Source organism: Callithrix jacchus, chromosome 22, assembly GCF_049354715.1.
Source record: "Callithrix jacchus isolate 240 chromosome 22, calJac240_pri, whole genome shotgun sequence".
Lineage (NCBI taxonomy): Eukaryota > Metazoa > Chordata > Mammalia > Primates > Cebidae > Callithrix > Callithrix jacchus.
The window spans coordinates 30,189,473-30,210,438 of NC_133523.1; the positions used below are offsets into that span (position 1 = coordinate 30,189,473).

General features: G+C 58.3%; 1 protein-coding gene across 2 annotated transcripts in view; it reads right to left on the bottom strand.

Annotated features, from left to right (window-relative positions):
- Positions 1 to 2,870: 2,870 nt before the first annotated feature.
- PEPD (peptidase D) overlaps positions 2,871 to 20,966 on the bottom strand; it is a 127,528-nt gene continuing 109,432 nt past the window's right edge. For both annotated transcript variants that reach the window (XM_017967595.4, XM_008987700.5), the window contains 4 exons: positions 17,053 to 17,201; positions 7,125 to 7,309; positions 3,796 to 3,987; positions 2,871 to 3,396 (listed from right to left, as the gene is read on the bottom strand). In XM_017967595.4, coding sequence (XP_017823084.1) covers positions 3,259 to 3,396; positions 3,796 to 3,987; positions 7,125 to 7,309; positions 17,053 to 17,201 — 664 coding nt within the window. In that variant the 3' untranslated portion in view covers positions 2,871 to 3,258. The remainder of the gene's footprint in view (positions 3,397 to 3,795; positions 3,988 to 7,124; positions 7,310 to 17,052; positions 17,202 to 20,966) is intronic.

Here is a 20,966-nt window from a genome sequence, read left to right on the forward strand (position 1 = left end):
GCGTTTCCCCTCGTCAACTTAATTTCCCTCCATCCTCCTGTGTCACTTTGCTTCGGCTCTAGGGCTTTTCTGAGCTCTTTTCTGCCCTTTCTGGGACAGTTCCTTCGGTCTGGAGTGCAGCATCTTTTCTGGCTTTTCACTAATAAGCTGCTTCCTCTGTCTCGGCCCCCTGGCTTTCTACACAAAGCCTATCCTGTTGCTTGCTCCACGGCACTTTGCAGTGTTTGAGACAATATATTTGTTCATGTGGGTTTGAGGTGAAGGCTCTGGAAGAAGGGCTCATGTTTGTATCCTGCACTAGCAGAGAAAACGCTCAATTATTGAATGAATACCTAGACAGAGTTTCAGGAAGGGCTTTAGCACAGTTTCTGGAGGGGTCTCTAATGCATTCCTGAAGCTACATGAATTTCTGCAGGGGTTAGAAGAGACGGATACAAACACGGGGTAGAGGAGGTAGCAACTGCTGGCCCTCTAGACCTGTGCTTCCAAAGAATGAAACAGGTAGAGACTCACGCCTGTAATCCTAGCACTTTGGGAGGCCAAGGTAGGAGGATTGCTTGAGGCCGTGAGTTCAAGGCCAACTTGGCCAACATAGCAAGACCCTATATTTATTTAAAACGTATATTTTTAAAAGAACACCCTTTGACCTACTGGCTCAGGAAAAACACGTGACCTCTGTGTTTCTAGTGACCTTCTTGGATAGAGTGTTTAGATGGAAATAGATTTCTCCTTTTTCCTTTTTTGTCTACTTGATAATCAGAGATGTTTATGGAACGGGCAGCTTTGGTATGGAATGTCTGAAAGGAGAAAGGTGCATGATGCACTCAGCTGTGTTTCTCAGTTAACAGAACTCCACTGTCCATTTCGAGCTTCAACCTGACTGAGTGGTTTTATCCTGAAAATGGTGGGAATTAAAGTCCTGTTCACCAGACTGTGTCTGTCACGGGTGAGCAGGAGTGGAGGAGTGCTTGGTGTAACTTTCCTTACACTCAGAAGACAGTATTTTTTTTTTTTTAAGGGACAGGTTCTTGCACTGTTGCCTGGGCTGGAGTGCAGTGGTGGGATCATAGCTCACTGCAGCCTTGAATTAGGCTCAAGCCATTCTCCCACCTTAGCCTCCAGGGTAGGTGGGACCATAGGCACGTGCCACCATGCCCAGTTTTTTTTTTTTTTTTTTTACTTTTTGTAGAGATGGGGGGGTCTCACTATGATAGCCCAGGCTGGTCTTGGACTCCCAGTCTCAGATAATCCTTCGGCCTTGGCCTCCCAGAGTGCTGAGATTATAGGCATGAGCCACTGTGCCTGGCAAAAAGACACAATTACTACTGCTCAGTGTCACAAATGGTTAGCTTAGGGAATGTATTCGTACCAGCAGAAAACCTTCAAGAATGGATGTTATAAATCTAAGAGGCAGTTCAGATAAATGGTGATTTGGAACTGAGATTGGCTTTTATTTTGACGTGACCACTTTATAAGCACTTTTGTGATACTACCATGGGAGGAAATCAACTTGTACAACTCTTTGGTGACTTTTTTTTTTAAGGCAGTCTCACTGTTGCCCAGGCTGGAGTGCAGTGGTGCAATCTCAGCTTACCACAACCTCCGCCACCCAGATTCAAGAGATTCTCCTGCCTCAGCCTCCCAAGTAGCTGGGATTATAAGTGTATGCCACTACACCCAGCTAATTTTTGTATTTTTAGTGTAGACGGGGTTTTGTCATGTTGGCCAGGCAGGTCTCAAACTCCTGACCTCAAGTCATCAAATTGCTGAGATTACAGGCGTGAGCCACCATGCCCGGCCTTTGGTGACTTCTTAAAACGTCTCTCTTGAGCCACAGTTTTCTACCCCCTCATGGTTTCATCTGTGGTATCTTCCTCACTTGTCCTTCACCTTGGCGTGGGAACTCCTGGATGGAAGCTCTGTGAGGAAGCAAATCTGGAAGGGTATACAGAATTCTAGAAACTAGCTCCAGGGGTGGGCTGTTCTGTGGGACCCTGGGAGAACTGGACAAGCAGAGGCAAGGACGGATACTTCACCAGGCACTGCTGGGTGCCGGCTGGCTTCCTGCCTGGGGTTTGGTACACTTAGGGAGGACAGTCTCTGCAAATTCGTGGTGGCACTGCCTTTGTTGGGAGTGTCTCCGACAGAGGCTGGCTTTGCTAGTGTGTCCCACATGAAAAAGAAATCGAGGACAAGAGATCCCTGCAAGTCTCAGCTTTTAAATATCTGTACTTCAAGCTCTATATAATTCTACCACCTTCAGAAATCTTGTTTGGAGGTGGTAACCATATCAAAAAGGCTTGTTATCAGTCTGCTCTTCAACGTGCGCAAAGGCATGGCGCGGGGTGACTCGGCCAGTCTGACCTGAGTGCCTAGGATCTTCCTGCAGGATTGCTTGCCCCCACCTCAGACCTCGGGCTGTGCTGATACTGACAAGCTAAAGCTGCTTTGCCTGGGAGTACTTCTCACACTTGTCTGTCAGGAGCTTCTGGTGGGCGCCTGCGAAATACACAATTCTTAGGCCATTGCCCTAGAGATTCTGAGTCAGATGGTCTGAGGGGGTCCCAGGAATCTCTTATCAAGTGTCCCACTGGTTCTGATGCCTGTTAGGCTTGGGAAACCTTGCAGCAAATGACAGGGTGACACCAAAGCTCCAAGTCCCAGGGGCTCAAAACAGGCTCCTTGGGGAGGACTCTGCCCTTGTCCCACCAGGCCAGTCTGAGGCAGAAGCAGCAGTTAGGGCCTGCATCATCAGCACCATTTTCCTGGAACTGACTTTTCATACTGATACCAGGTGAGCTATCTTTTCAGGGTGCATGGGTCCCAAATGCTATCTGCAAAGGAATACAGGGGAAGCCGTGCACAAAGGATCATTTTAGGAAACCTTTTATTGCAAATGCCATTCTGCATATTGATTTTTGAGAGAAAGCATCAGAAATGCTCCTTTCCTGGGAAAATATAAATGACAGCAAGACACATTTTAGTTGCTACTAAAGAACAGTATTACTTTCAATAAATTTAAGTCACTCATTTAATAAGCAAGATATAAAACAGATTAAAGGTGTGAGCCTGCAAAAGGCATATTAAGAAAGTGTTTCCTTCCCAGGAAACAGCGCTGTTTGGTCTGATCAAATGCTAAAGCTGGGATCTGATTCTGGGCGCCGTCTCTTGCCGCTGGAGTGCTGACCAGCAGGCTGCCTGTCTCGAAGAGAGGTTGCAAGGCCAGGCGCCCAGGTGCCCTGGGATTTCTGGCTGGCTTTACTTGGGGCCAGAGAAGGACGTAAAGGCCTTGTCACAACCTGCCATGCACGCTTCAATCTCTTCCACAGTGCGGGGCACACAGGTCAGCAGCTCGATGCCACTGTCAGTCACCACAACGTCATCCTCGATGCGGACCTGGGTCAAGCCAAACGACATGTGTTATCACAAAGCAGCCTCATGTGCCAGGCTAGAGGGCCAGGCCTGCTCCAGGCCCACCCCACTGTGGGGAGGGAGCAGCTGACATTCCCTGGGAGAGATGTGTAGCCTCCCGGGCTCCATGAAGCCATCCTCTCACATCACCTGCTCACCCTGTCCCTGCCAGGTGGATGGGAGCGCCTGGAGCAGACAGGTTTTATAGGATCTCTGTTCCTACTGAGGGGTGAGGCTCCATCCTGTGACAGACCACACAAAGGGGCAGGCTGACCCACCTCAAGGGAGGACGTCACTAGGGTCCTTGCCTTGGGAGTAAGGAGTCTGCAGCTGCAGTGGGGGTGAGATGTTCCAGGAGCTAGAATGGGGCCCATGGGTACTCACCCCACCAAAGCCGCGGAAGCGCTGCAGGACCTCGCGGTTAAAGAAGCAGGCACGGGCCGGGTCTGCCAGGGCCTCGTCCAGGAGGTGGTCAATGAAGTAGATGCCCGGCTCCACAGTGAGCACCATGCTTGGCTGCAGGTGCCGTGTAGTGCGCAGGCTCCGCAGGCCGGGCTCGTCAATGCGCTCCACGCCCTGTGCAGAATGGAGATGAGGGGCCTGATGAGCAGCTCCAGGGCTCACCATGCCCTCATCAGGAGACAGATGGGCTTGTGAGGGCTGGCGCCAGTCACGTGGGCTCTCTGACCACTGGGGTCCACAGCCTAGACTGGCCCCTGCTGTGCTGGGTCATGGGCACCCTGAAAGACCATCCACCCTGCACATACCCCTGGATCTTCAGTGTCCTGGCCACGCTACCCTTGGGCTCGCTTAAGGAGCCCTGTGGCCGCCCACGTGCACACACCCGGGGCGAGCTGCCCAGACAGGACTGTGGGGCTGGCCGAGGGTTGGGCTGCCCTCAGCCAGGCCCTGCTCCTGGCCAGAGGAGTGGCAGATGCCAAACTGCTGAAGCCAAAAAAGCTCTTAAGGCAGCTCTGAAGCCCCTCAGGGCCACAGCTTTCCTTCCAGGCAGCCCAAGTGGGAACTGGCCCCAGGAGTAGTAGTCCTGGCTCCCCTAGGCCGAGACCCAGGTTTTCCATGTGACTGTCCAGGGAGAGGGACAGGTGCCGTCACCAGGGTGGGGCCCCCAGCCTTAGTGCACCAGTACACATGTGCTGTGTGTGTGTGGCTTGGGGGTGTGACTCCCAGAGGAGCACTCGGGGCCTTACAGCGGGGCCTTGGGATACAGCCCCCAGCCCTGGAGGACGCCTCATAGTGGCAGAACCACTGCCTTCAGGGGCCCCTCTCTGCACCCCACACTGCCTGGGTGCACACCCAGCCTGGCCTTGTCCACTCAGGTATAGCTGAGGAGCCTCAGCTTGGCTGAGGGCAGCGGGTGCTCGCCCCAGGTCCCCAGGGCACCATCCAGCCAGTGGCCAGGGCCTCTGAGCCAGTGGGCATGAGTACACTTTCTGGTCAGGGTCTGAGTCTGCCCTGCCCAGCCACACTCCCTCCCCGAGGAAGCCCAGCGGCTGGAGTGGGAGCTGTCATTTTTGACTGTTTGGGGGCCAAGAACATCAGACTCCAATTAGTGGTTCACGTAAGGTAACCAGCAACAGGCTGGCTTGGCCTCCATGCTGGGCACAGCCAGAGAGGCTGTGACTGATTCCCTGGGGCGGGGACAGCCATGCTGACCTGGAGAGAGCAGGCTGGGCGGGAGGCCATGAGGAGACACCACAGCCTGGCTGGTGTGGCCCCAGCCCCACAACACTTGCTTCTGGGCTGCTGATGGGCAGGTGAGGCCAGAGGGCAGGGATGCCCCATGGCCAGGGGACCGTCAAGTGACAGTCCCTGTGGGCAGGTGAGAGGTACAAGTGAGTTGGGCTGGGGCTTGTCTCCTGCCTCGAAGCTGCTGGGGGTCCTGGGGTCCCTGCTCCAGGACCTGCCCGTCCCTGTCATCCCTGGGCACCCACACTGCACCACCACCCATCTCTCCTTCATGCTGCTCCTGAAGTGACCATTCCTGTTTCCCCACCCCACAGTGGTCGAGGCCAGGGGCCCGGGGGAGGCAAGGGCCTGCCAAGGTCAAGTTCCTTCTTCCCAGTCACCCCTCCATTCCCATGGGCCCATGCTCGGCCACTCTGTGGTGCACGGTCGGGGGACACCCTAGAGAAATGAACTTTCCTCCCCTCTGAAATCTTGAGGTTCACCACTAAAGTTGGGGGTGGGGGATTAGAAGGGATCCCGGGGGGCACAGGGGCAAGACCTGCTTCAGCCCAGCCGTGCAGTTAACCCTTCAGGGTGTTGGCTCCAGGGGCCTGCCCAGGGACCCGCTGAGAACAGGGCACAGGCGTGGGTATAAGAGAAGGGGAAGGGCTGGGCTTCATGGAGCACAGAGCCAAGTGGGGAGGGCATGAGCCCCTGGGGCCCAGGAAGCGCAGCCTTCAGTGTGGGAGGTGCCCATGCCCGCCTCTGCCTGGGCACAGGGCTTGACGAGGCCTCAACTTTTACTGGGCCCCAAGCAGAGGAGCCCCAAATGTGTCTGCAGGCCTGAGGTAAAACAAATGACTTTTATAGGAAAAACCATATTTTTTCCACAATGTTTATCTGTCAGAAGAATAGACCCTGTGAGTACAAAGAGCTGCTTACTGGAAAAGATGAAAACAGTTTGCTGCCAACTTTTGCTGCTGGAAAAAAAAAGCTTTGGCGACTAATGAATAAGAACCTCAGCTAACAATGTCTGGAAGGCCCAGCTCTTGGCTCCCGCACACAATGGGATGAATAGACATTAGGAAATTAAAACTGATTTTGTTTCTCCAAATTTAACTGTTTACACTTGAGGAAAAAATAATTGAATAATAATGCTTAAGCAATTCCCCGCACCGCCCCCCCTCCCCAAAATTGTTCTTAGTGCTTTCAAAACACCCTGCAGCCAAGAGGCTGAGCCTGGTCTTGGCTAACTGGCTGGGGGGGCCCCAGGGCGTGCACAGATTGCACAATCAGCCCCCTGCATTGGGCAGACGGCCAGGGGCAGGGACCGGCCCCGCCTGCCCAGCCAAGAGGCCACAGCCACCTGCCGGGTAGGACCTCCCCAAGCCTCATGCACCCTCTGGGTGGTCCTCTGAGGGCTGATAGTCGGGGAGTCTTGTCTGGAGATGGCCCCCCAGCATCCCTTATCTGCCAAGGGTCCCCAGAGTGCCTGGGGATGAGGAGGCTATAGCATCACAGGTGTGCAGCCCAGGGGCCTGGGAGGCAGAGGGCACACCAGCAGCAGAGCAGGGCTGCTCTGGGCTTGTGAGGGGCCAGGACAAATCGCCATCGGGTGGGGCTTCACCTCCCAGCACCCCATGTCTAAATGAAGCCAGAGGCAGCAGGATGCAAGGGGTGCCATGCAGCTCCATCACAAAGACCTGTCCTCGGCACCACTGTCCTGTAGGGCCCCATGCACCGTATCCTGACTGTGTGCCACCCTTCTGGGCAGGCGACACCTGGGTCCAATGTGTAGACAGCAGCACCTCTGTGTTCAGGCCTGTGGAGCACTCACAGGTGCACCCTGCCTTGGCCAGGGCCCCCGATTCCTCCCCTCATGCCCTCCGTGTACCACAGGGAGCTCGGGGCCCATCTCTGCCATCCCACTACACCTCTGCTGCCTCCCAGAGCCCCACCCCACCCTGGGGACCAGGCTCGGCAGCAGCTGATGGGCAGGCCACTCTACCTGCCGTGTCCACACTGACCTCTGGGTAGCCTCCCACGTCGTGCACATCAATGCCCAGGAAGTGGCCGAGCCCATGAGGCATAAACACGGCCCCCAGGTGGGCCTGGACCATGGCGTCCACACTGCCGCTCAGGATGCCCATCTGGGTCAGCTCCTCCAGGTGGATGCGGTCAGCCAGGCGGTGCATGTCGGGCCACCAGACACCTGTGGGCCAGAGGGAGCTGCCGTGAGCCAGAGCCCAGCAGCTAACACCAGAGGGCGAGGGGCTGGGAGACCCAAAGCCCTCACACTGACTGTGGTGAGCGGGACTGAGGTGGGGGGGGGGGGGCACCACACTTCGGGCCCAGGGGGACAAGGCCTAGGGTGGACCCTCATGCTGGGCTTTTCCAGCCAAAGCCCTGGCCCTTGGGACCCTTCTTCTTCATTCTGCCCTTAGGGGCAGGTTCCTGTCATCTGCAGCCAGGGCCCAGACCAGGGGCCCAGTCTGTGCTTCTGGGCCCAGGAGGAGAAATGCACACATCTCCCCAGTAGCAGACACAGGGAGACTCTGTGGGCCCTGGGCCTGAAGTTCAGGCCCAAACCCTGGCTGACAGCTCTGGTGGGGTTTTGCTGCTGTGGGCATCAGGGAAGCCTGAGGTTGGGGGAGCGGGTCCCTGCACATGCCAGAATGGGGATGAGTCACCCCTGGAGCTGCTGCAGGGAGCAAGGGAACAAAGGTGTCTAGGGCAAAGGTACGGCTGGCGTGGCCCCACGAGCTGGCTGGCAGGGGTCCGGGCCCTGCCTGCCAACAACAGTGGCACCATCTCCAGGGGAGCCCAGATGTCCAAGCCCCGGCTATGAATTCAACTCAACCCTGCTGCATGTTTGTGGGGCAAAGGCCACCATGGAGAGGACTTCCTAAGCACAGGGCTTCCGGGGCCACACAGGCTCTGTGGCATGGCCCCTGGGAAGGAGGCCCTTGGAGAGCTCCTCGCCTAGAGCCTCAGCAGCCTGTGGGTGCGCCCATCCCACCCCCAGGCTCTGCAGAATCCCAGCATTAGCCTCACCAAGGCTCCCACTGTTGGACAGCCCGAACACCAGACGAGGACTTGAGGCTGGTGAGGCTTCCTGCCCTGGCCCCATGGGGGCTGGGTCTGGACAGGCCACATGTTGGCAGAGGCCAGGGCCCCAGGACACCCTGGCCAGGGACATGACAGGGGGCGCTTATCAGTGTGTAGTTTGCTGGCCGGAGAGGGCACTTGGCACTGTCCCTGTGGCACCTCCTGGTGAGGTCCAGCCCTACCAAGTGGAGAGACCTTGGCTTCCAAGGGCCTCCCGGCCAGGTCCTGCCTTGGCGCAGAGCCATAGCCTGCCCTGCATGGCCCTGTCACTGCCAATTGCTGCTGTGGGAGGAGCCCGGGAGACCCTGAGCTGGCAAGGGCTATGCTGTGAGATGCAGGGCAGATGATGGGCTCAGGGGGTGAACAGGGATGAGTCCACACTGGGACACAGGCTGTCACCCCTGACATGCACGGGGCACAAGTCCCTCATGCTGGGACCCCTTTAATGCCAGAGTTGGCCACCCCAGTGCTGGCGTCTCAGGTGGGCTGGAGACACATGGCTTTGGGCAGGCCATAGGGCGGTAGCCTGCCATTCACAGCACAGCACCCCAGCCATGGCTGTGGCCTCAGGGTGGCAGAGGTGGAGATGCCCAGACCTGTCCCCGCTCCCACGACACACACAGAGCAGGGATCCTCAGAGCCCAGCTTCCTGTCAGCCCAGCCTTCTGCCCCAGCCTCTGAGGGGCTGAGGTGGGGATGGTCATCCTAAGGTCTGGGATCTGGCATGGAGGAGAGCCCCAGGAGGCCTGAGGCAACTCTGGCTGCCACTGCTTTGTATCTGGGGCAGCCCTGGGTACACACACACCCCTGGCTGGCCTAGTCTGCATCCCTGGGGGCAGAACCTGGGTGGGGACTTTTCTGTGGGGCACAGCATTCTGGAAAGGGAGACCTGGGTAACTAGAGCTGCCTCCGTGAGCCTCAGATGCCTCCTGTCAAACAGCCACAGTGCAGGCCCTGGAGGGCTGCTCTCAGAGCCTCTGGTGTCCTCGGGGGCTGGGGACAGCACCGCGGACAGGGGCACCGGCCACCATTCCTCCACTGTGCATGACCAGCCGGCCCCAGTTCCACACTGGACGTTCACTTGCTCCTGGGGTGCGAGCCAAGCCTACCCAGTCTCTGCTGCTGCTCTTCTCTGAGGCCCCAGCCTGGACAATTGTGGCCCACTTCGCCCTCCCTCCCTCCCTCCCTTCCACTGCATCCTCCAGAGGCCAGGCCAGTCTTCTGTTCCAGAGGCACACAGGCCTTTCTACCTCAGGCCCTTTGCTTTGGCCTGTGATGCCGCATCCAAGGAGTCTCTAGGTAAAAGCTGTCCCTTCCTTAGCCGGGTGTGGTGGCGGGCACCTGTAGTCCCAGCTACTCAAGAGGCTGAGGCAGGAGAATCCCTTGAACCCAGGAGGTGGAGGTTGCAGTGAGCTGAGATTGCACCATTGCACTCCAGCCTGGGTGACAGAGTGAGACTGCATTTCAAAAAAAAAAAAAACCTGTGCCCTCTCGGGGGAGACCCTGCCTCGCTGTTCCAGGCTTGGTAATTTCTCCTCGTACCGTCCGGCCTGCAGCCCTCCCCTGGACAGATCTGCTTGCCTGCTTTTCATGTCTCACTCCAAGGGTAGGGGTTTCCTGAGTGCCCCTCAGGTCCCCCAACAGCCTGCAAAGCTGGCATGTGGGGCTGGGAGGCCTCCTGTGCATGACTCGTGCCCCAAGCCCAGCTCAACTGCTTCTTCTTCGACGGACCCTTCTCTGGTCACCAAAGGGGAGCCCCGGGAAGTGCAGCCGGCCTTCCAACCAGGCTGACTTCAACAGCTGGCTGCGCTCCACAGAGGGCGGGAATCAGGTATAAATCATGTTCTGCGGGGGCCCTTCCCGGGGGCAGGCCCGGCGTCGCCCGGACATGCCGGCCAGGGGTCCCCTTGGCGCCGCTGGTCTTCCTCGCCTGCCTACCCTTGGGGAAGGCCTTGCACACAGCTCTCTTGGCCGGGAGAGCGAGTTTCTGCCTGTGTGTGGTTAGGGTTGTGACAGTGATTCAACCTCCAGCAACTTGGCCCCAGTGTTGCGGTTACGACACCCATGGCCTGGGCGGGGGCCCCTGGAGTGTGTGAGGGTCACTGTCCTTGCACTAGGCTGGCGGGGTGGGCATCAACTTGAGGGCTCCCTTGCCTGCCTCAGCCCACTCTCAGGCCCCTCCCACCCTGGCAGCCTGGAGGCACCGTCAAGCTCTCTAGTCCAGGCTGGAAGGCACCCCGGCTATACCCGGATGCCACACTGGGAATCACACAAAAGCTGGGCACCAGCTGCCCTGCATGCCCCAACCCCCAGAAAGCACCAAACCTCATTCTGGCTTTCCTGTGGCACCCCTATGCCTGCCCCACCCCTCCTAGAGCCTGCCCAGCCCCTCCTCTGCTGCACACCCCTCGGATGCCATCTCTTTAGAAGGAATGGGGCAAACAGGGTCATTCCTGGCCCCGGACAAAGCCCAGGTTCTCAGCCTGGCTTGCTCTTCAGCCTCTCCCTCACTCACTCCTGGGTGGGGTGGCCAGACCAAGGCCATGGGTCCTAAGAGCTGGCTCTCCCCACCAGCTGTTTCCTTAGCTGGGGCCACCCCCTATGAGCCCCTTTTGCCAGATGAGCTCCCATTCTCCCTGTGGGCCTCTGTGTTGAGGCTCCTCCTCCAGGAAGCCCTCTCTGACTGCCCCTTCCTGTGCTTTCAGAGTTCACAGCACACATGGCACAGCTGGGTCTGGTTATGACCTCTTGGCTTTGCAAAGGTGATGCCCTTACCCTGCTCTGCGCCTGGCACGCAGCAGGTGCTCAGTAAATGCCTGGATTCAGGGGAGCCCTGGCCACCCTCATGGCTGTCTTGCAGCCGGTGCTGTGTCCCCGTCCCTGCCTCCTCTGTGTACTCAGACCCTAGAACAGGCAGGGTGGCCTCTAGGTTAGCGTCCTGTCATGCGCCTCATGAAACGGCTGGGATCCCAGCGCTCAGGCCCCAGGTGTGGCCAGAGTAGCCCCTGGGTGGTCTTCTGGGCCCACTTGGTCTCCTCAGGCAGCACTCGCTCCTGCTGGGCCTGGGGCCCCGGCCAACTCCTTAGAGCCTCAAAGCATCCATCACAGCCCCAAGGCCTCCTGCCTGGAGTGTGACAACCCCAGGGGGTTCCCGGGCCTGATCGAGCTATGAAGGCAGCATCCTCAGAGCCACTTCCAGACAAAGAGCGCACTTCATCTGCGGAACATGGCCCTCGGGGGATGGATGGGGAAGGAGCCAGGCCCTGGGTGTGTAGCACAGCGGGCTCAGGGGTAGGCCCTGAGGGCTCAGCTTGCACTCGGGCAGGGGGCTGTGTCGGCCCAGGCTGCTCCTCCAGTCTCCTCCCCTGCACCCCGGCAGAGCGCCCCGAGGAGGAAGAAGAGGCCAAGGAACTGGCTCACCGTTGCAGCCGGCAGGAGGGTGGACATGGGGCCCACACTGAGGGCAGCACTCCCCGTCCTGGTGCCTGTCGCAGAGAGCACCTGTGGCTGGGGTGGCATGTACCTGCCACACCTGTCTACCTGAGCCCTGCACTCCACTCCAGCTTGGAGGATGAGGCCTGACTGCAAGTCCAGCCATTCGGCCCCTCTCCCTGGAGCTGGCTGGGAGGGGAGCAAAGCCGGCAGAGGCGCCCCCTGACCACGGGGCTATGGGAGACAGTCCCTCTCCTGCCCATCTAGTCATCCTGCGGCTCAGTGCCATTCTCTCATCCCGTCAGGCCTGTTTTGGGAAGTGGGGGCACTTCCTGCCACTTCTTTCCCCTCCTCTGACCTCACATTGGCAGCACCCTCCACCCCTAACAAGTGGCCAGGACCCTGAGGGCAGGGACGAACCAGGAGTTGGGGATGGACACGGAAGAGCTCACGGAGCATGGACCACCCTTGCTGTTCCAGGCTGATAGAAGTTGGGCCACCAGTGACTCCCAGGTGAGCACAGGAAAGGGCAGAGGGAGGTGGGGAGGCTGGGGGGAGGGCACGTGGGCGAGGAGGAGAGGGAGCTGGGTAGGGGCTTGGAGGGGAGGCTGCAGGAAGCTAGGGGGCTTGCAGGCAGAGGGCCTAGGGCCCTCAGTCCTGGGGTCCTGTGGAGCTCCAAGGACTGTGTCCGCAGGACCAGGACAGCTGTGCTGCTTCTAGGAACAGCCTTCCTGCTGTGGCTGTGTCAATGCAGACCCTGGCTCACTGCTGTCCTGCTGGGCTCACCCACCTGTCCCAGCAGTGGCTTCCCCTACTCCACTCACCACGCACTCGGGGGTCTGCATGGGGTGGGCAGGAGCCACGCTGAGCTTGGATCCCACCCGGCCTCCAGTGCATGGCACTCACTGAGGTCCTGCAGCTGCCAGGCCTTCCCTGCCACCCGCCTGTGGGCTCCCGGCCGCCGTGAGGAATGCTCCCCCTCCAGCTCTAGGATCAGGGTCCAAGGCCTGCATTCCTCAACTCCCCGGGGTCCTGATGGTTCTTTCCTGCCTCTCCTTTGGGCATAGCTATGGGGTTTCCTGCTTTATTTACTCTCCCTGGAAGGTCACAGGATGCAGTCGGGCAGTCTCAGTGGGGTGTTTGTCTTGGCCCAGGAACTGAACCCACAAACTCAGGGCATTTCCGCTGGGACAGGGCAGGGGGCTGACCTGGCCACGGCCTCCTCAATGCTACGGGAGGCAACCCGCCCCATCTGGAGGGCAGCTCTGTGTCATGGGCCTTCACTGTGTGTGATCCAGATGGAGTCCACCTCTGTCCTTGGGGGACACATCAGTGCCACACAGCTCAGTGTGGGTGGTAGATGGTGGGGGGGCTTGCTGGGAGTCTGCCCCATCCCCTCACACAGGGATCCTCTAGACCCCACACTGGTCTGGGCAGTGAAGCCCAGGAGTGGGCGGGAGTGGGGCTGGGGGATGACCTAGCTCCCATAGCTGGGCTTGGCATGGTGACCCAGACACCCCTGCGAGGCCTGAGGCCTGTGCCTGCCCCTGCCCCAAGAGTAGGCATGAACCAGGTAACCCCACAGGACAGGAGACCCTTTCTCAGTGGCATGTGGGGCTTGGGGACTTGCTCACAGTCCTGGCCACTTTCTGGACAGAATTGGGGCTGCTGAGTGGGGCCACTGAACTGGCCAGGATGCCAGCTGTGGAGATGCCACCCAAGTCCTGCCCAGGCCGCAGCAAGCTTTCCTGCAGGTGAGGACAGCCAGGGCTGGGCCACCCCGGTCTCACCCAGGATGAGGGGTAAGACATTGGCTTTCCCATCAAACACCACCCCCAGGCCTTGGCCCCTCCTGCTTCCCATGGCCTGGTGCTGCCTCTGGCTCCCTGATGGGCCTGGCACTGCTCGCTGACCATGCTGAGCTCCCCAACCTGATGCTTGGGTGTAAAGGGTTGCTGGACGTGGGGTGGGCCCCTCACAGACCACAGAGCTCTGCTTCACTGCTGGGAGCCTCAGCTCCTTCCAGCCCAGGGCTTTGACTTCCTGGGCATCCGGATTTCACAACTGCCCATGGTGTCTGACGCTACTACTTGATGTGATGGTGACAGTCTGCAATGACACAGCCCACCTTGGCACAGCTGCAGAACAGCAGGCCAACCCTGCACGTGGAGGGTGTCCAAGAGACCCTGGCCCATCTGAGAGGTTGCGCCTGGCAGAGGGCCCTCCACGGAGAGGGCTGTCCTCGTTTCTGGGTAGAGGGACTGTGCTCACAGATACCAGGTGAATACACCGCAGGCCACGCTCACCTGCCAAACCCTCCTGCTGGATCTGAAACACAGATCATTCATTCGAGTGACTAGTGGTATTCCAAACTGAGCAAGAAATTATGATCCCTAGAGTGAAGGAAGGAGGAAGAGTGGTGCCCCTTGGGTGACTGCTTCATAGACACTGGAAGTGACAGCTAATAGGGGATGCTTCCCATAGTCAGAAAGACTAAGAAGGAACGCAGTGAACACTCTGCCCTGTCCCTTCCTGTACATCCTTTGTGGATTTCACAAGCATAAGGGAATTCACGCTTACTCCCTCTTCCTTTTATCCACAAGGGCCTGCTGGCCATACCCTCCTGCACTCTTGTGTCCTCACCCACTCATCTGCCTGGAGACACCTGTGTATTCATACTCAGGTGTGGCAGCTACTTTTTTCTTTTTTTGAGACTGGGTCTCACTCCATCACCCAGGCTGGGGTGCCTTGGTGCGATCTTGGCTCACTGCAACCTCCGCCCCTCAGGTTCAAGCAATTCTGAGTTCAAGCCTCCTGAGTAGCTGGGATTACATGTGTGCGCCACCATACCTAGCTAATTTTTGTAATTTCAGTAGAGACAAGGTCTGTCCATGTTGCCCAGGCCGGTCTTGAACTCCTGACCTCAAGTGATCTGCCCGCCTTAGTCTCCCAAAGTGCTGGGATTATAAACATGAGCCACAGTGCCCAGCCTGCTGCTTTTTAAGCAAAGCAATTCCACACAAAATGCTGTTTTCCTTGGCAGTCACTAAACCAGGTAAGTCCGATCAGCACTGTCACCCCATCAAGAGCTTATTGACTTTTGGATTTTCTGTCTTGTCTTCTTTTCCACCTCTGGAAGAGGTCCCCCTGCTTGCACTCATGCGTTTATCAAATTCTGTTCCTGTTGGATGCGTGAGGATATAGGGCTGGGGCCTGGCACTGCCCCCAGTGTCCCTCCTCGGCCTCTGGTGGGGGCTCTTGAGGCTGGACTGGGCACCCTCTAGAAAGGCCTGCCCACAGTCTGCCTCCTCTTAAAGCAACGGTAGCTGAGGGCCTCTCTGAAGCAGCACTTGGGCCGGCGATTCAGGCTGCAACTCATACCAGCAATGGGCAGTGGGGCCATGGGGACTAGTTAGTCGATTGTCGAGATACTGAGTTTTGAGGCCATGAGAGAACACATCCTGAAGGCTCCCGATCTTTCTTTCCTCTTTTTTTCCTGCATGCTGAGAGCACACTGGGCAGCTGCCAGCTCTCTGTGGGTCCTTAACAGAGGGCATTCCATGTCTAACCAGATGCCACAGTCCAGAGCTGGCTGAGCCCACCCTGGGGTAGACTCTGCTTTGGAAGAGCAGGGGTCTATCCCTGGCCTGTTTGGGACTTAAGTAAGGTACCCTGCCAGCAGGCGGCAGAGCTGGGGCTGGGCTCGGGGTGCTCACGGGTCTGGGGCCTGCATCCTGGACTCTGAAGTTTCGCTATACTGCATTGTCCCCTCTTCCCGTGGTCAGCCCACGTGGCTCCTAGAGGACACCTGAGCTCCCCTACACGGGTTGCCTTGGGCCTGCCTGTCTCTCTGGAGGTGTGTATAGCTCTGGGTGAGAGGCAGTGGGCTAGGGTGGGACTACGACCTGGGCTGGGCCAACATGAAGTGCTCTCTGACCTCGACCCAGATGGAGGGACTCCAGGCTGCAGGGGGTGGCTGGAGCCTGTGTGCTGAGGGCGGGCCCTGGCTGGGCAATCCAGCTGTGAGCGCAGGCCACTGTCCGGTGCTGCTGCGGCCCTGGCCCCAGCCCAGACCTGATTTTCCACCTCTGGGAGTTTGTGGTGGCAAGAAATGACCGAATTGGCCGGAGACTGTTCGCTGCTTACAACGAAAGATGCAGAGCCTGGGTGCCTTGGGGGCTGGCTGTGCCAGGGCCAGTGTGGGCAGGGAAAGCCCCTCTGCACTGCAGGCTGGAGCCTGGCAGCTGCCATAAAGACCCCAGTCAGGCTCGCGGGAGCCATGTGTCTGCAGAGTGCCAGGCCTGGGGGTTGGCCAGCACATGGTGACCCACAGGACCCTGCCCAGGCTCTGGGGAATCCAAAGACTGCAGCAGCGGGGCTGTGCTGAAGCCCTGGAAGGCCTGATGCAAGAACACGTCCAGACCACATGCCCCAGTCCTCTCCTCTAGGCAAAGGTGACAAACAGGGACCTCCCATCCCTGCTGGGAAACAGTTTCCATTATTGCAGGGCAGAGAGCTGGGGTACAACCCTTTGGGTGCTGGACTCCACCCTGCCAGGACTATGGAGGGCCCAGGGTCACCTGGAAGGAGCCTGGCTGAGCGAGGTGGGGAGAGTGGGAGGTGCCCGGGGGGACGCCTGAAAGCTGGCCTTGGCAGGATGCTAGCTCCCCTCCAGGGGACCTCCTCTGCCAGCCCCGCCAGACCTCAACAGCATGCGGTCAGAGGTCAAGGGGCACAAGCTGGGCCTGTGCAGGCTGCCCGGGATTGGGAAGGGTGGGGGCAGGACAGGTTGGCCTATGCTGGCTGCTGGGAGAGAGAAACACCAGGCCCACCTTGGCCTCAACATGACCATCATGGTGGTGACTGACCCCTGCAGGGCACTGCCACATAGTGGGCGGCCTTGCAGACGCTTTACATGGCTTAACTTAGTCTCTGTGAGCTGCTGTCTTCCCATTTACAGATTTGGAAACAGCCACCCAGAGGAGGGCTTTCTGTCTAAAGTCACAGAGTGCTAAGTGGGGCTTGGACCTGCTCTGACCCCATGCCAGCGTCCAGAGTGGGCCGAGCCTTCCCTGGAGTAGACACTACTTAAGGATATAAGGATAAGGGCAGGGGACAGGCTGGCGTGCTGGCCAGTGGAGACGAACGAGGAGGTGGAGGCCACCAGATTGGTGGGGGGCCCTTGGCCTGAGCCCCCAATTCCTGGTTCTGTCCCTGTGTGGTCTGCCTTGTTTCCTAGGAGTGACCCTGGAGGCCTGAAACCACCAGAATCTCAGGGATTAAGCATCTGGAGTGTGGACAGATTCAAGTCACAAAATGCAGGCCCACTTCCTGCAGGCACCTGGCACACGGCAGCCTCCCCCGCCCCCACCCCTCCACGTCAGGTACACCTTCCCCCACCACCCTGCTGCTCACCTGGCTTCATAGTGCCCATGATGGCACGGGAGCTCCGCAGCACCGCCTCATAGATGGCCTTCTGGTCTGCAGTGAACTTGCCGTTGGCGGGAAAGGAGCAGGTGATGTCAGATGCAAAGCAGTAATATTCACCGCCCATGTCGAACAGGCTGCGGGGAGAGAAGGGCAGGGCAGGTGGGTACTGGGCACCACTGCCCCTCTTACCCTTACAGGTCCCCACCTGCCCTGGACTCCAGGGAAGCCCAGGTCCTGGATGCAGCATAGGCTGCTCCCCTTCACAATGAGACTGCTGTGGAGAACTCCCGCCTGCTGTCTCCCATGGGTGTGTGGGCAGGAAGGAAACCCAAAGCCATCCTGGGAGACCTGTGTCCCTAGGAAAAAAGGAGCTCAGGGCTCAGGCCAGGCAGGGAAGGCTTAGGGGAGTGGCAGTCCTATGAAGGACCCCTACCCCTGAGGCCTGGCCTCCATGAGCTCAGCCATGGAGACTTGCCTGGCTAAGAAGAGGCAGAGATGCCCCAGGACCCCGCCCTCTGCCTGGCCTCCAGCCAGCACACAGCCCAACAGGCCCTCCAAGGTCTCCCTGCACCCAGCACAGAGCACAGGCTGAGGCTGTTCTTGTGGGAAGCAGAGGAGGAGGGGGCCAGGTGGCGGCTCCAAGTAGGATGCACAGCCTAGAACCCGGGGCCTGATTCACACCACCTGCTTCTCCCAGGACCCAGAGCGTCTGGGTGGAAACTCAGTGGGTGGCGAGGGCCTCTGGCTCTGCTGCAGCACTGGGGCCCCCTAGCTGGATGGATGTGCTTGCACTACCCCTCTACCCACAGGGGTGGGACGGAGAGATTCTGCCAGGGCCCACGGGGAAGGCAAGGAGGAAGTACCAGACGGCCTCACGTCCAGCAAGGCATTCCCAGGGCCTGCTGGCCACACGCCCCCGCAAGCCAGGTGGGCCCTCTCACCCTGTCCACCTGTACCCTGGTACCCTCCAGTGGCAGGCAAAGACCAGCAGGATGCAGGCAGGGGCAAGAAGAATGGGGCAGAGGTGCCAGCTGTCTAGGACAGAAGGGGCCTGGGGGCCAGCAGAGGCAGAATGGTGTGGGACAGACGACGTGGGACAGGAGGCATGGGACCAACGGCAACAGATGACGGAGGCCTGCTGAGGCAGGAGGAGGGTGGCTGAGGCTGCCCTCGAGATGCCCCGTGAGAGAAGCCCTTGGCACAGAAGGGCCAGAAGGAGTAGGCCTGTCTTTGCTGTGCAAAGGGCCTCAGGGCCCTCTTTAGGCAATGGCAGAGAAGCCGCCCCTGACTCATCCTGCAGTGAGGAAGGGACAGGATAAGGGAAGGGATGCTGGACCCAAACCTGGCTCCCAGGACTACCTGGAAGCAGCCCAGGTGGACAAGGCCAGGCCTGGCTGAGGGGCAGGGGGTACACGTGGTTCCCCTTCCATTGTGTCCCACCTCGGGAGGCTGCAGGCAGCAGACAGAGCGGAACCCTCGGGCCCACTCAGTCCCTTCACAAGTCATGGCCAAGTCATGATGCTGGTTCAGCCCCAGGACCGAAGCCCACCACATCTGCAGGGCCCAGAACCAGAGCCAGGAGGGGCTGAGGAGGTGCAGCTGCCCCTCTTTGGCTCCACCCTGGGCTTCCCATGGGGTCCATCTGCAGCCGCGCGAGTCCTGGCAAGTCTGAGGCCAGGGGCACAGCCGCGGCTTCCATCACGAGTGCCTCTCACCCAAATCCCAGCTCTCATGGTAAACACAGCCACTCCACAAACATTCCAGAAGCTGCCTGTGGGGGGGTCCTGTCCCATGGGAGGGAGCCGGGGGTGGAAGACCCTGGCCCCACGTGGAGCAAGGAAGAGGGCCACGTGGCCAGACAGGCAGCAGCAGCTGACCCACAGAGGCAGATTTCTAAAGGAAAAACTTGAATGCACAGCCAGGACGGTTTGCTGAAATCCAAAGTCCCCAGCCGGGCACTTTTTAATCTCCTATGTTTTCTGATTGCAAAACACCATCAGCAGTGTCAACAGGGCAGAAAGGTCCAGATAACACCTCAGGTGACTCTCTGGGTGGGGGATGAGCCCCACCTGCACGACAGGGAGCTTCAGGTTGGGTCAGAGTCACAGGATCTCTGGAGGCAGTGGGCTGCTTGGGCCAAAAGCTGCCTGGAAGTTTACTTCTGCTCAAGGCACAGGCTTCCCCACCACTGGCCTGGAGGGTGGGGCATGTCGGAGCCCTAAACTGAAGGGAAACTGAGGCTCAGAACACAGGTCCAGGAAAGCCCTGAGTCAGGAGGGTAAACCACTTGGAGCCTGGAGACGGGTTCTCCTGTCCTGGCTGCAGCGCTCAGCCTCCAGGGCTTCAGTCTTCCCATCTATAAAATGGGACCCTCCCACCACTGTAGCACTGTGTCCTCTTGGGGCCAGCAGTGGGGAGTGGAGCCGTATGGACCACAGCCTAGTTTTGCCTGGGGACAGCTAAGCGTTTTCATTTAGGTTCCCCAGAGTCGACCAAGGAAAATGGTTTGTGGTTTGTTGGTTTTAGAACATGCAAGAATGTCATGGGCAGAGAGGACAGGGCCATGGGGGACACGGATTCCTTAGGAGGCACCAAATCAGAAGATGACCTGCAGCAGCAACCAGGACAGAAAGCCTTTCAGACTGTGCTGATACAAAAGAAAAAGCAGAAACTGAACTATTGTCAAAAAACAAAAAAACAAAAACAGACAAATCAGGAAGCCCACAAGAATACCCCGAACGCTGGAATCATCTAGAGGCGTCAAAACAAGACTGTTCTCCAGTGCAGATCACACTCGGATCCAGTTCCCCAAACTCTCGTCAGCAAAGCAGAAAGAGCATGGGATAGTGGGTGCCTGGATACTGTTGGCCAGTCTGACTTTGTCTTCCAGCTTCTAGAAGACTCCAACTGCATTTCTTGTTTGAAAATCATCCGCTTTCTGGAGAGGGAAGTATACACCCAGCCAGCCAGCTCCATCCCGCCCAGCGAGGCCCAGGCACGGAGCTGAAGTCTATTTTTGTGCTCCTCTCAGTTCCCTATCTTTTTCTGCCTTAAAAAAAAACAATCCCCCTAGCGTTTCTACACACATAAGTTATTTAGATGCAAGCCTTTCTGGAATCCAGGGACGAAGGACATGGCTTTGATAAATCATCTCCCTCCCACTTCTCTGTGTCCACTTTATCCATCCTCTGAAAGCAAACCGACAATGGAGAATTTGGTCATACGTTGGCTCAATCGAGAATAGGAACACAGGATCCCTCCTTCCTGGCTGTCTGGGGACCCTACCATCTTTGGCCGAGTGAGTCTCTGATAATACAAGACATCTGGGAGATGGGACGCATCTCCAAGCAACGTGCTGGCATCTCACTCCCCACATGTGTTCTGAGGGCTCTGTTCTGGCCAGGAAGAGAGGTTCTGTCTTCCGCTGGCTCCTTCTGGGTAGTTTTGGGCCCGGGCTACCCGCCACCATTGGCCCACCCAGACCCTCCCTGGGCCCCACTGCAGGGACCGGCCAGCCCACAGGCAGAAGGCCTCCAAGATGGGACGGCCACTGTCAGAAGGCTTGGGAACAGTTTTTCGGGGGAAATGCTGCAATGTTTATATGAGAGCCACTTTGGACTTGGTTTGCAGTTCCATTTGAGTCCCCTGAGTCGTGGCGCTGCTCTTAGCTGTTCAATCCAGCATTTTATGTGTGCGGGAAATTCAGGCCCAAGAGAGTATTTCAGACTCCTATGTGCAGCCGCCCTGGTCGGTGTCCCAGGCCAGGCTGGGGGATTTCTGAGCAGCAGGAAGCCCTTGCTTCTCCTCAGTGTGAGACAGAAAGGAAGGCGTACGGGTCACTGTTCCCTTCGTCTGCTGCAGTGGGCAGCCCCTGCAGACACGGTGGCGAGCTGTGGTCT